General features: G+C 40.9%; 2 protein-coding genes and 1 long non-coding RNA gene across 3 annotated transcripts in view; 2 read left to right on the top strand and 1 right to left on the bottom strand.

The window, feature by feature from the left end:
- Nucleotides 1–1,716, top strand: part of LOC145454766 (translation initiation factor eIF2 assembly protein-like) — a 43,530-nt gene extending 41,814 nt beyond the window's left edge. The window contains exon 10 of the mRNA XM_080332751.1: nucleotides 1,580–1,716. The gene's annotated coding sequence lies outside the window, so the exon portion shown is untranslated. The remainder of the gene's footprint in view (nucleotides 1–1,579) is intronic.
- LOC145454769 (uncharacterized) lies at nucleotides 1,702–4,241 on the bottom strand. The gene is made up of 3 exons (XR_013920224.1): nucleotides 3,331–4,241; nucleotides 2,724–2,890; nucleotides 1,702–1,808 (listed from the first exon to the last, which is right to left on the bottom strand). It is a non-coding gene; the product is annotated as an uncharacterized LOC145454769 (long non-coding RNA).
- Nucleotides 4,242–4,439: 198 nt separating this feature from the next.
- LOC145454768 (uncharacterized) lies at nucleotides 4,440–8,567 on the top strand. Its single transcript, XM_080332753.1, has 4 exons — nucleotides 4,440–5,200; nucleotides 5,321–5,388; nucleotides 7,150–7,343; nucleotides 7,995–8,567. The coding sequence occupies exons 1-4, from the start codon at nucleotides 5,087–5,089 to the stop codon at nucleotides 8,078–8,080; spliced, it is 462 nt and encodes a 153-aa protein (XP_080188879.1). The 5' UTR covers nucleotides 4,440–5,086; the 3' UTR covers nucleotides 8,081–8,567.
- Nucleotides 8,568–14,756: the final 6,189 nt, after the last annotated feature.

Raw genomic sequence — 14,756 nt, 5'->3', positions numbered from 1 at the left:
TTTAGAAAGTTGTGTATAGTCTTTATACGGCCGCACCGGTTATTGCCATATTTAGCGTTATGTTAATTTGCGATATTGTTGGTTAGTGTTGTAGACGTTAAAAATCGAGGTACGCAAACTTGGGGATTTTTGCAGTTCAGATCAATTCGGTTTATCATCAATTCTTATCAGTTCAATACAGCACAAAAAACGCGATACAATGAAAAGATAGGAAGGTGTTGAAACGAATTGGAGTAGTCTTAGGAATCAGACACCCACCTTGGTCTAGGGCTAGGCGATGTAAATAGGAGGCATGCACACTGAATGATAAGTAAAAGAAGATAGTATAGAAAAAAAGGAGCGACAAAAACGGGGTGGCATGTCATGGAAGGCGAAATGGATAGGTCAGGTCGTATGGTCCGGTATACTTGACAACGGACTAGTGGACCGCGACTAGGAAAAGGTTGGAAGTCACTAATTTAGCGACATCGAGTATATAACGAGTGCCTTTGTGGCAAGGATATATAGAAATCTTGGATACCAGTCGCTTTTGGTCCTATGTACAACTGTTCACAACGACTGTTCCCCACTAATATCCAAACCTAAATGCTAAATTGTTTCGCTTCCCAGAACACAGCATACCAAATTCGGCGTATTTCGTACTAGTAAAAGCGAAGTTATTACAATCTGGAAATCCAAATTATGGGAGTTGCATGGCTCGTATTTACAGATTTATAGCTTCGCCATGGAGCATATGTATGAAACAAGCGCGTTTCTTTAAGAACGCAAATACGATACACCGCAATTTATGACAGGCAGGTCTCTATTTACGTCATAAGTAGCGTGGGAATCGAAAGTAGATAAAGTCAATTTTTCAAAGTTTAAATCCATTTTTCAAATTAATAGAAAATTAGGTTTTTGTAAATTCCTCCCCCCCCCCTTTTCGGCCGTATCTCGGCCATAGTTATGCTTTTCGTATTCTTTCAAAGTTGACTATATCCGAACGAAAACTAAACATAAAATTAATTCTCGAAATGTGTGAAATTGATATAAGCTACTTTGACTCCACAGCGACAAAATGTGAGGACTGCCACCACAGAGATAAAGATAAACCCCCCTTCCAAAACCATCGTGGTTTATTGTAGTACATTGGCCACTCAACCGACCTCGCTGGCGTACAATACCTGTCGTTGATTCATTCTGTTTGAATGTGCCACGTACGTGGTAACGACAACTTCATATATTTTAGTGCGCAACTAGAGCTATTTATTACTTTAAGGACTTTCCGAACATTTCAAAATAGATTGTTGTAGTGTATAACGCCCCCGGTTCCTCTCGGCGTTCCTTTCTCTCGACGCCAAGTCTGCAGCTGGCGCCGTCTTTCTTTCAGCTCACGAACGCTCACTAACTCTCTCTTTGAGAATAACTGGTGGTACAATTATGCATTTATTTACAAGTGCAACCACGAATAAATGAATAAGCAAGACAGATATGGAAGATATCAAGTTCTTGAGAAACCTTTCATTTTCGCAGTTCTTCTTAATCTAAAGATCAGTAGCAAGGATTCAAAACCTCTCGTAACTTGTCTCTTATTACACAGGGCTGAAAGACTGGCAGAAGCAAAGTGTCAATAAAATTAAGACCGGACAAGTGACGCAACGACGAGAACTCTATATATGAAACTCAACGCGTTGACTTTTGAAATGTTATCGGTATAATATACCTGCGGTCTCTATCGCAATCGCGACGCGTTTACGAAATGCGCTCTCCTGATATTCCGGTGTAGACGCGATGGGGGGCCGCGGGTTTCTGTTGTTGATACCCTTCAACTACAGTATTCGTAAGTAATCTGTTCGCATTTAAACGTCGACCTCCAACCTGGGTCTGGGTAAAAATTTCACTCGAGTCGGCGCAATATGACCGCGGTCTTCATCGCGATCGAGACGTACACTCGCATATCCCGGCCGCGGGTTTCTGTTTGCAATATTTGTACGTAAGCTGCGAGCATTTGAAAGACGACCCCCGTAGCTCAGTGGGTTACACGGGTGCTCTCGCGAATGGCAGACCGTGGGTTCGCGTCCCGCGAGTCGTTCCATAGAACCCGGTTCCACGGTCCGCGCTGTAACTAGTCTGCTGCATTCAATCCTACGTATAAAGTCGTTCTGATTGATGCATGGAAAACGCCTTTGCTCTAGGGGCTTTAATTTTACATGCTTCCAGCTTGTATGCCCCTTACAAGGTCTACTTTTGTACGGTCTGGCCAGATCAACAGATCTCAACAGTATTTGATTACTCAGCCCGCGGCATCTATCCGGTACATACATACATACAGGGAGGGTATTCTTTCATACATGCAATTGGCCTGAGGTATATTTTCAGCTAATTCGAAGCCATGATCAGCTTTTTCGCGGAGAATCTGGACAACTAGGATACTAATTTCTAGGAGACGCCCGCGGGACTCGAACCCACGATCTCTCATTCGCGAGAGCATCGGTGTAACCCACTGACCACTGAGCTACGGAGGTCGTCTTCCAGTTGGTGACAGCTTACGTACAAATATTGCAAACATAGGACATCTGGGAAAGAAACCCGCGGCGCCCATCGAGGCCGGGATATGCGAGTGGAGGTCCGGATACCGCGCACATACCACGTGTGCCTCGATCGCGATGAAGGCCGCGGGCATATTGAGCCGATTCGACTACCAAAGAGGACTGAGCTGTGAGCACCACTAGAACAGTACATACCTCCCTACAGCGATCCCAAGCATTTTCATACACGCCCGTAAGTCCTGCAGAGAGAGAGACATGATATTCTTCTTCGCCCGCACCATCGAGATGCTTTGACGACGGAGTTGCGATACGGCCGCAGAGGCGAGCGCTTGACCAGCATGACCGCTCTTCCGGTGCATTTTCTGAACATCTCGGACATTTTCAAGGTTATTTCAGATACGTTATTTGGTCAAATTAGTCAGGGTTACTGCTCAAGTAATACATCTCAAATTTTCTTGCCGTGAAAAATAGCAGGATGAGTTAGGTAGCTTAAAAATAGCAGTTTCGAATTGCTTAGTAAAAATAAACTTAATCTGAGGTGGGCTGCCTTTGAAATTGCAAGATGTATCGTCGCTGCCAACGCAAAATTAATAATGAGACGGGATGGGGATGGGAATGAGATGGCTACGATCGTCGAAATATATCTAGGTATCGTGTAACATAGGGGCTACAGCCTATTTCGCATGGTTTTCATGAAGATTTCGCCTAAAATATGTTTCAGTAGAACAGTAATTTGAGTAAGTGCTAGCAGGAACAGCTTAAACCAAGTACTATGATAAAGTAGAAATACTTCGCTACTTACCATGTACCTCTGTTTCATCATTATTTCATCGGATTTACTATGCCTATATGCCTTGGCAGTGCTCATGCTCTTGATGAAACACGAAAATATTCCAGCTCTTCATTTTCAAGGAGTCTGGAAGTGTGGATATGAGTTGAAGGTTCAGTCAGTAGTCTATCAAGAAGAGTACATGCAAGGGCACTTATATTATATCGCATACATTTCATATAAATTATCCAACACTGCATTCAACCAAAGAAATTGCAGGATGCTGTGTACCAGAATATTTATTCAGTAGACATTGCGTGTGTTTCGACTCGAACGTGGACTGGACATACTCGACAACTGTCGGATAGCCGGCAACATACTGTTCCACAATTCCAGTCCGGCATATTTGATAGGGCGATGATTTTTTCTGTCGACCATATGATAGTTGGAAGACGAGGAAACGTGTGGGTTGTACTTATCTTCGCGACAGTGACCGCAATGAAACCAGCACATCATCTTGGCAATATCTAGTTTCCGCCTATCTTTTATGTTTAGGACACCGAATCTTTTGAGCAGGGATCTGTTGAACTCACGACCTGGGCCCACGGCCGCGATACGGAGGACCTGATGTTGTAGTTTTTGCAGCGGCTCGAGTGTGGTCTAAAACCGTGGAAGTAGCGAGAAATGATGAAGCCGTATCACTGAGCAGCATTCAGCATTTTGAAATAACTATGATCTAATTACAGCAACTAAAGATGACAACGATGCAGATTCATCAGATGAAAACTACTCGTCTCCGGATTATGAATCCTTCTACAATCGAATGTGACTAATAATAGGACATATACATCCGATAGCTTCCAATGTTTTTTTTTCATATACATCCGATAGCTTCCAATGTTTTTTGTTGGACATGATTCCCATCATTCAATATGTCTTGATGGCTCTGGTTACCAGAATAAGAAAACTACCTGTTATCGCGTCGAGATTTCATTTTTCCAATAACGAACTAGAAACTTAAATTATGCACGTATTCGCGTATTCACCGACATCTCTTGTATTTTCTGATCTTTTGTTAGATCGCGGGTAAGAGTATTCGAGTGTCAATCAAGACTGAATGTCCACGTGCTAGAAATAGTTAGTATTTCAGTTACTGGTAGCCTACTTGGGACCTACTTCAGCTGTATTAAGACTTCCATGTTGCTATACTTGAACGAGTATAAACAATGGTAGTGCCACACAAACAGTACACGCCATGACCTATACGGCTCATACGCGAATATACATGGATGGAGGTATTGAATAAAGCGGAAGCAGAGTTTGATAATTAGAATATTTTTAGTTTTTCAAATTAGATTAGAATTATAGCTACACAGTCTTTTCAACTTAGTTTAAAATCAGAATTACCGAAATCGCGAAAACTAGAAGGTTAAATTAAAATACGAGCTATAAAAAGAAATGCAACAATATCAAGTTGATTTCATTTCATATCAAATTAGAGGTCAGTCTCGTACTCATGAGAATGGCAAATGTATATGTACACCAAGCTTGGCTAATTGCGTAGCGTACTATAGAGTCTCCTATAGCCTTTCAAGGTAAGCCAGAAATTAGATAAGAATTAAAATTGGAGCATGGAAACATTTCAAAAATTAGATTAGAATTCGATTACTGACACTTTGCTCCAATAAGTCTAATTATTCAACTAGGACGCGCAGGACGATCGGAACATTTGTGTCTTGATGCGGTAAATTTTCGCAGGGTAAAGTAAAATATAGTGTTAATTACAATAATGAAAAAGACGTGGCCCAGTGAAGAATCCTGCATCGATTCGGGGCGCAGTAGTCTAAAAATTAGAGTTTATGCGGCGACAAAGCGAAGCGATTCGGAATGGAGTCAAACCGACGTAAGTATAGCCGATTGCCCGGACGAAATTGCGGCAAAATGATACGTATTGGGTATCGTGTTGGATAAAGCTATAGCTCCATCAACGCTTATTCCATCTAACAATTATTATCTGATATAGATTTCAGAAGGTAGCAGCGAAGAAAATTCTTCAGGTTGTAACAGCAGCAGTAGCTGGGACAAAGCACGGTAAGATTGTATCCGATATGGGCGTTACAAAGATCGACACGGCAATCTCAATACGCACACTTCATCCAGTAGAAGTCACCCGATGTTACACGCGGAGGTGGATCGTGGAGGTACATCGAATATTCAAGAGCATTGCCAACTGGGGCCTTCGAAGGAAATTTGTGTGGGCGTCGACATGCAATCTGAATTTGCAAATTGCCCCCCGAATCTTTGAGAGATTTTAATTAATCTTAAAATCTGCTTCGCGCTCGGCGCGAACTATGCGGCTCCATTTTTCCATTTTAATATGGTATAGCGCGCTTTGCAATTTGTGCCCCACAGTACATGTCTGCAGCAGAGGAAAATGATGCGAGCCATATAGAAATACCAACTTGGAATCGTGTGCTCCTCGCGAATTTGTTTCTGGTACGTTTTGGCGATTCCAATATATTTTCAATGTACCGACAATCCTGATTGGAGGTCAACAAATAACAGCATGCAAGAAAGTTACTATAATAACAATTGGCCCTCCCGAAAATGCATCATGAATTATAACACGCCCTAAATTTTCGAAAACGATTCCTCCATTAACTCTACCGGTGAATCTGATCTTATGGGATGAGAAAGGATAATATGATATAGTAATACGTGTCACTACAAATACTAATGACGAAACTCATTCGTGAATCTGAAAAAATTTTCGCGCTTTGTGCGGCCATGACGAATCCCAGTGACTGTTCAGAACATGACCATTGACAACTCGCGATATAAACATCCTATAATACTCTATAATTTAGGTCTATTTACGAATTTTGGTCCCCCTTCGAGCTCCCCCTCCCCCAATTGATGGGGTTGAGGTGCGGCAGTTACGGCCCCTGTATATTGCCGATATAGGAAAGTCACCGATGATGCATGCAATCTGCAGTCGTACAGTAATTGCGCGCTAAAATGCAGATGGTGTTTCATTTTCCGCTTCCCATTGAATGATTCGCGTGAGAATAACACAAGCAATTCTTCAAGCTCGCAGGATAATCAAATAAAGATTGCATGGATATTTACTCGAAAGATGAGCCAACAGCGACCTAGTGATTTGCTACTGGGGGTTATAATTATGGATGTCGCCAAACTTCTCGAGATATACGAGAGAATTCTCTTACGCCACAACCGTATGTTTCCCTGTTGTTTTCTTGAGCAATTAACTTTTATCTTGTCTAACATGAATCATAAATTTACAGAGTTACAAAGGCGACGAGCTTAAAAGTGCTATTAGTTTTTACAAATTGGCTCTAGTTTTCAAGATGCCAGCGAATTTAAACATTTATTTTTCATTTTTATTCCTATTATTCAACAGCGTATATTCGCCACAAGCATCAGTAAAAGCTAGAGAAAAAATTACAAGAGCTAAACGAAGATGTGCTGCATAAATCTATTCTTTTCCATATATTCAACTCAAACAATGCCCCAACAATGTGTGAGACTAATCTCCCTATAACCACATTAAAACTTGCTTGAAGTGAACAATAAATAGCAGTAATTTGGTAATAACACGCCAAATATGCCTGAGCCTACCAAAACACGACAATTTGTAAATACAAAGTAAATGACTAAATAAGCAATTTTTTCATTCGCCACGGAGTATTCAAAGTTTTACGAAGAAATGACATTTAACGAAAATAGTGTTGTTCTTGTTCCATTTTCGAGAAAACTCAACCGGGTGATATCATCACGTTGTAAACCATAGTAAATTCACAAAATTTATAATCATTTGTGTTCGCCATTCAGTGAAAAGCGAAAACGCGAACTACTTGAAGGGCTTGGCTCAACCTACTGCGTCTTGCCGAAGTTCGTATGGAAATATTTCGGCAAAGACAACGACTCGGAATTAACGACTCGGAAAAAATGCGTAGCCGTCATACTCGGAGCCGTTCTTACTGTTTTACTTTTAGCGATCCTGCTGGGGACAATAGTCGGCGTCGGTAAGAAATAGTTTTGTCTGATCTATATGAAGAGATTTTTGGAGATACAGAACTTCAACATACAATTGAATAAAATATTCTTGTTGAAATAAATCCGAATATTTTCGGCTGACACCCGCCAGGTGTAATCGTCAGCAGCTAATAGAGAATTGAAAATAAAATAAAAACAAGCTTATCACCAAATATGACTTCACCCACATGCAATTTCGAGTAATCGGGGCGAAGGGATCGCTTTAAGATCAATGTACAGTACACGAACTCCTCCTGATGACACAAACTAGGTTGGCGTATTTCGATAAAAGTATCCTCCAAGGCATACAAATGAAGGCGTGAACGGCCCTTATCCAAAAAATGTTTGCCAATGGTAGAATTTATGACCTTTGCCAGTTCTGAATCTAGCTTCAGGGGATGAGTCACGGGCTAGATCTTCTCTGAGCTTATCGTGAAGTTCTGTACCTCCAAGAAGCAACACTTCTGCAGCGAGAAAGTTATATGCTTTTGCAATTATTGAGTTAACGGTGTGATTTCTGTGACTATTTGAGGCCAATCGCGCTAGTCAACCCAATCGTGAATTCATAATTATCCATTCAACGTTCTTGCAATTTGCAAAATCAATTACTTTCAACAAACCTCTGCGTATAATTTTAACAGCTACAAGCGCGAATGCCGAAGGCGAGTCTACAATTCGGTTCAACGTAAAACCAGGCGTTCCCGCACATCCAAGGACCGACGACTAGCTGATCGTTGCAGACCCCGACCCCGCCTGTTTATATTCAGTCAAGTAAACGCAAATCTCTTCCTAAATCCAAAATATCGTTAGGGGAGGACATATATCATTTCATCGATGACTATTTTATCGCATGATGTTCAGCTACAATATTCTCGATGTACAGATCTACAAGTATAAATATGAAAGGTGGCTTTCGATCAATTTTGTGATTTTTTTCCTCATTACCAGCGACTCCAAACTACAGACATGACACAAATAATTTGCGTTACCGCACAGTTTACGTTTTTCCTTTTTGTAGTTGCACAATTTCCTGCATAAATGTCTCTTTCAAACTCATACAAGATCTGCCATCGTAAATCCATGGAAAATGGTTTTGCATTCATAAGAAATTGTGTGTTACTGTACATATTGCGATGATTGTTATATTTCTGAGCCATTCTTCACCTCGTTTTTTCGTGTTTTTTCCGGACTAAACAATGAATTTGTCTATGTCAGTCACCATGTATATTACAGAAGGTTGTGGCACAGGTCATAGTCTATTATAACAGATCGATGTGGTTCAGAAAGAAACTTGCATACAACAGGCTATTGAAAAGTACTGCGTTAGATATAAGCAACAAGTTTATATCTGCTCCGTGCCTATTTGAGAAGAGATCTTGAAAAAACGGCGAATTCCACGCGTATCCGATATCTCAACACAAACCGCACAATTATTCCACAGATGTATTCCACGAATTTATTGCTGTCTGAACTGTGTCGCGTAAACTTGGAGTTGGATGTCACCTCAAGGGCTCTTAGTTACAAAGAAACTCATGTTGGTATACCGTAATATAGGTCGGACGGTGTGTAAGCGACTATTACGGATGCAGTAAGATGTACAGATTGTACAGATAGATAAGTTTCAGCGTTTCCAAATTATATCATGATCAGAACTATAGCTACACATTTTTTTGTAAATTAGCCAATTATAATTATAACTACAGTTTTTTTTCAAGTTAGATTAGAGCCGGAATTATAACAGCAGTTGTTCTTTTCATAAGGTTACAATTAGTATTACTGAATTCTCGAAAACTTGGACATTGAATGAATTTCAGTTCATACCAAATCAGAGCCCCTCTTAAGAAGAAGAATGGCAAATGTTGGTACACCAAACTTGGCTAGTTTCGTACTACACAGTTCTCTTGTAACATTTTTAAGAAAACCCAAAACTAGAATATAATTACAATCAGAGCATAGAATCATTTCACGAATTAGATTAGCATTAATTTAGATTTGAATTCGATTACCGACATTTCGCTAAAATGATCTAGCTGTCCAAGTCAAGCAACTAATAGAGAATTGAAAAGAACATTGCATATGAACAATCGCACCACTAAATATTGCTCATGAAATAGTCTACCCGATGCCGTTTAATACAGTTTGTACACTATTTGGACTTTCGAGTATTTAAAACAACGATATTCGATTGCACGAATACTTTCTGGCATCATCATTAACTCCTCAATCAATAGAGCCCATTATACGAGGATTCAGATGAAACCGTCCGAAAATAAATCTAACACAAACCCTGTACGCTCAATCAGAACACTTAACTTGAGATTTACGACACATTGTCGCGTCAAACATCAAAGCCTACAAGAAATGTGTTTATGACCGCGCGTATCAGAGGGGTTCATTATAGGGAATATTGTTCGCATGCGTTTTCGTACGGAGATAATTAGCGGCAGCTGCGAAAAAATGTGTTTACGATTAACGTCGCGCGCATCACTGTTCCAGAGTTCGGCAAACGATCGAATTGGATTTCTTGTCGATAGTTGAACTAAAGTTCGACACAGCAATGCCAACATAACTTTTTGCATCCATGGTGTTGTTGCTTCAGCAACTTCAATGTAAAGAACCATATGTCCTCCACTACGAGGATTTGTCCTCATTTTTCATGAAATCCAAAATGTCCTCCGAGGACATCGGCTATACGCCGGGACCGGTCTTTCGGGACTTGAATCCCAACCCATCAAAACTAGCAGTAAAATTTCAAAATTTTCCCGTATTAATGAAGGTGACTTCATCTTTTGTGATATGTATGAAGTGTCCTCTTTCGTATCACAGAATACGGGAACTCTACCTACAGGCAGGGCGACAAGATTATTTTACCTACAGGCAGGGCGACAAGATCATTTATAACTCAATCGAAGGCTAAAAGCTAGGCCGAGGAGTGAAATGAAGCGGCTAACTGATTAATTAACACTGGCGTGATAAACTCCTTTGAATTAACTTGGGCCACGCTGAAAATAATTGTAAGTCACAAATGTATGCTAGCCGTAATTTCCAGGGCTTTGGAGCAGCCGTAAATTTTAACTGCTCCAGCTCCGGCTCCAGCCCCGGAGCCGCATTATTACCACTGCTCCAGCTCCGGCTCTGAAAGTTATCGAATGGGTCTGTCTATATCAGAGGTGACCAATCTGCGGCCCGCAGGCCGAATATGGCCCGCGAGAGGGTTTCGAGAGGCCAGCGAGGTTATTTCCTATTTTATTATCGAAATCCTGTTGTATTATCGAAAATGAATGACTTTGATTGTGAACTTGCAGGGCCGATCAAAAATTAAAAGTCTGGCTGCGTCACTGGGATGTTGATGACTAAAATATCAGTTCCGACCATTGGCAGATCCAGGGTCCAGTCACATTTTTAGTAAATAGTCGTACATTACAATAAACTAAAATAGTAGTGAAATTTTTCTTCACGCTTGGCGTATTTAATTGTCACACGATTTCTTGCTTGGTAGCCTACCCCCTCCTGAAAATGAAAAAATGCTTAATGTACCCGATTGAGTCTAACTGTATTCGCAATTACGGGAGAAAGTATTTTCGCGTTTGCGCTCGCAGAAAGACCGTCGACGATGAAATGCAGGCACAAAATGATTGTCACATATTACCGGAAACCTTCGATATCGTTGTGTACAGACGTCGAATAGTCGTGTCCTTGCAAACTAAGCCCAGCGGGCGGTATACAGTAGACCCGCAATCTACTCAAGTATTAATATTATTGACTTAGTTCATTTATAAACTTTGAAAATTTTACCCACTTGGCGCGGCTAGTGGACCGCGCACTCGTTCGTCAATTGCATGTTCCCCTTTAGCCGAAAAGGTCGGCTATCCCTGGCCAATATAGATTACTAATCTTTCCATAGGTTGGTTATCTATAGTAATCTAGAGTCTGTCAGCCGTCAGTAACATCGGATGCAGCAACGAAGACATAGGTGCCGCCGTGCCAGCTTGTGGCGTCATAATGAATACTTCTCAATGGTCGATAACATCATAGTTGCACTAGAACGCACTTTACTCCATGCCATTGCTGTGCACAGCATTAAAATTCAGGCCTGCTGTTAAATTATGTGAAATCAGCAGATATGGTTGTTGCATATATAATAGCATCTTATGAAATGCGTCGGAGCCGGAGCTACTCCTCAAATAATGGGCTCCGGCTCCGGCTGAATTTTATATAGAGCTCCGGCTCCGGCTCCTGTGAAAATGCACGGCTCCTTGCTCCGGCTCTAAAGAGATGGTTGGCAATAAGTACGTCTACATTTTCGGAGCACATTTCGCAATGCATGATATCGCACGTTAGTTGGTACTTTCAGATATCATTGCAAGATGAGCAATGGTATCACCAAATATGCAATGTTCTTTGCAAGTCTCTATACCAGTATGGTGACGATTACTCGTGCGTCAGCCGGAAACATTCAGGTTCATTTCATTATCAATATTAGGCTTACCATACGTCCTCTTTTAAGAGGATTTGTCCTCTTTTTTGACTTTTTTGAAAGTGTCCTCGGAGGACGCCCTTTTGTCCTCTTTTTTGAGATTTTGTCCTCTTTTTTGAAAATTTAGGTCAGATATAGAGGAAATTGCGAGTGATATGCCGCAAATTAGCGCAGAAGTGAAGCTCCGGCGGGTATTTCGGAGGAAAAGCGGTGATTTCAGCTCTGAGCGAAATGAAGACCTTTTTTTTTTTAGACATCCACCAAGCAATGTGGAGTGAAAAACGTGTTTTTGAGCTCTGAGCCGAAGTGATGACCTTTTTTTTTTTTTTTTTAGTCAACCGACCGCAAAGTGGGAAAAATTCACCGGTTTTTGAGAATTCTACTTCGGTTTTGTATCTTGCAAATTTCTAAAAAAGTGTCCTCTTTTTGCATTTTCAAAATATGGTAAGCCTAATCAATATACCATTTAATATTGCACACTGAACTTCTAGTTATGTAGCCTACCTCCCAAAGGGTCTTATCATGCATCAGAGGCAGATCTGCCCGAGCTGAGCATGGGAGAATACCAGTATGTCACACGGCTAATCAATTAGCTCCAAAGCCCGCACTAATAATTACTGCATATCTTCAAATTTCGTTAAGAGTAATCCTCGACAATTGACTTGAAGAGGGAAGACTGTCAGGTGCCTATTGCGTTTGTTGCGACACAATAATGATACGGTGTTGTCGCGTATAGCAGCCGTAAACGCGAATTTTGACATCCGGCATTCTTGCTTTATCCGATATACACTTGAAGGGCTTCTTGGAGTAGAGAACTCCAATATACAATTGAATATACCAATACTATTCAATTATATACATTTGTCTAGTACACCAATTTAGATTAGTCCCCACTCCCCACAAGCCAAGTGAGCTATATGTCCTCTTAGCGAAAAGAATGTGTGTTGTTCAGTGTTCACACCTCTGCACCACCTTGCAGATACGGATGTTCATACAGACCCGTGGCCAGGGGTGTCAAACTATAGATAACTAACCTACGTAGGTTAGTTATCTATAGTGAAACTCGACTTGCGTTGCGAGTCGCATTCAAACCTTAGATCGCTCGCGGGCCGCACCAGCAGGCAAATTATTTCAAAATGCTGCCTCAAAATCCTCGCCCGCGTTTTTCACTTGAATACTTTAGTATCAAGCCTGTGTACGTGATAATATATTATATTACATTGTATTACGACCATTGGGGTTCTATTGTAATAACACCTTCATTCACAAGCAATCGAAATGGCAAAAGTACGATTATTGGCCGGTTCAATACAGGTATAATTTGCTTAAACAGTGGCTCTAGCTATGATACAAGTTGGTATAATGCATATTTCTATGCTACCTTTGCTTCAAGTAGTAATCTGGCGTTACGAGGAATACGATGTAACTACACACGCTGAGGAATTTGGTTCATCGGTATTAAATCGCGATTCGGGTCATGCCGAGGCCGGCGGCCTTTCGAGTCAAAACTGATACAGAAGTGCGACGGGACGGATTCGCATTGGCGTCTCCGCTTCTGTGAAGGAATATTTGTTATGAATACGCTGGATGATACAACAATTTTTCCTATCGGCACATAATTGCTTCGCGGGCCGCATGTTTGATACCCATGGTATAAATCAAACGCAGCATGTTAATCCAAATGATGTTCTGTTGTCTTGTATGCCACCTTATGGCGTGAATTCACTCTTTTCGCTAGAGTGTATTCCAAGTATCATGATAAGCAACTCGAATTAAGTCAATTCAAGTGACATATTGAAAAACTTGCGATGCAAAATATCTTTGGTGTTATTTCGTAAATTTTGTACTTGGATTATATAGGATGTCTATTCACAGGACTCAACAGCATACAACAACATATGGTGCGTCCTTGATGTGCAAGTGACAGTAACTTATCACTCTGTGTAATATACTGTCGTTCTAATAGCCCAAGTTTATGTCCCGCACATTCCCATTTCTCAAAACTGCACTACTAAAACGATATTCCAGGAAACCTTCAAGTCCATTTCCAAGGCAGCCTCTATTCCAGGATATTCTCTATGCGCACTTACGCCATCCGTATATTCCCTGAAGCGGGCGCATCGCCGTTCCTCGTAAAGGTATTTATTATCGCGGCTCAACGTAAATAAGGAACCGCGCAGCGGGTAAGTGGATTTCCACCTCGGGGCAGTCCTGATAATTACAGTCAAAATTCGCGGTTAAGCCAATATTTCAGGGAAAATGTCGCCAATGTCCAAATTGTCAATAAACGCGACATGAGAACATGTCGCCGCGGTGTAATTATAGTAGAATATGCCCCGTTCTCATATTCTTATACCCATTCAAACTTTTGTAATCTTCATTTGTTTACGGCCACATTTTGACCATGTTAATCACGTTGTTTCGAAGTTAATCACAGTCAAGATACGGTGGCCACTTCACGTTAAGTTTATTTTCTCAAAATGCGCAATATGGACATAAGCTACTTCCGATTACGCAGCGACAATGCGTGGTTTTTCTCTTCCGGTAGTTAACGTAAAATTGTATCCGAATTTTGTAATTCTGGCGGGGAATAATAATCATACAAACGGATTTATGACAAGGGCATGAAACACGGCGAGCGATATTGTTTTGTGAAATCGTAGACAAGATTTTGGAACACACTTCCACAGCATGTGCTAATTTCTTATACAAATTATGATATATTGATAATAATATTTTATGAAGTCTTGAGTTTGATATTTCATCTAAGTCTGTACCGCACGCTCAGATTAACAACCGTTGTATGCAATCTCTTTTTAACCGGGCTTCGCGAGTATCATCTTTTAACTGAACATCTTACAACACAGCCAATACATACAGTGTATGCACCTACGCAGAATACATCAACATGAACTATGAATAAACT

Source organism: Botryllus schlosseri, chromosome 13 (assembly GCF_051294905.1).
Source record: "Botryllus schlosseri isolate E-star chromosome 13, Bs_hap1, whole genome shotgun sequence".
Classification (NCBI taxonomy): Eukaryota; Metazoa; Chordata; class Ascidiacea; order Stolidobranchia; family Styelidae; genus Botryllus; species Botryllus schlosseri.
The sequence above is the reverse complement of the archived record's forward strand: the minus strand, read 5'-3'. Positions and strand labels throughout refer to the sequence as shown.

Bases quoted from the DNA above. Each gene is read 5' to 3' on its own strand.
- LOC145454768 (XM_080332753.1), top strand. From the start codon at position 5,087: ATGAAAAAGACGTGGCCCAGTGAAGAATCCTGCATCGATTCGGGGCGC. The intron at 5,201-5,320 runs GTAAGTATAGCC...TATCTGATATAG, and splicing joins CGGAATGGAGTCAAACCGAC to ATTTCAGAAGGTAGCAGCGA. The intron at 7,344-7,994 runs GTAAGAAATAGT...TAATTTTAACAG, and splicing joins GGGGACAATAGTCGGCGTCG to CTACAAGCGCGAATGCCGAA.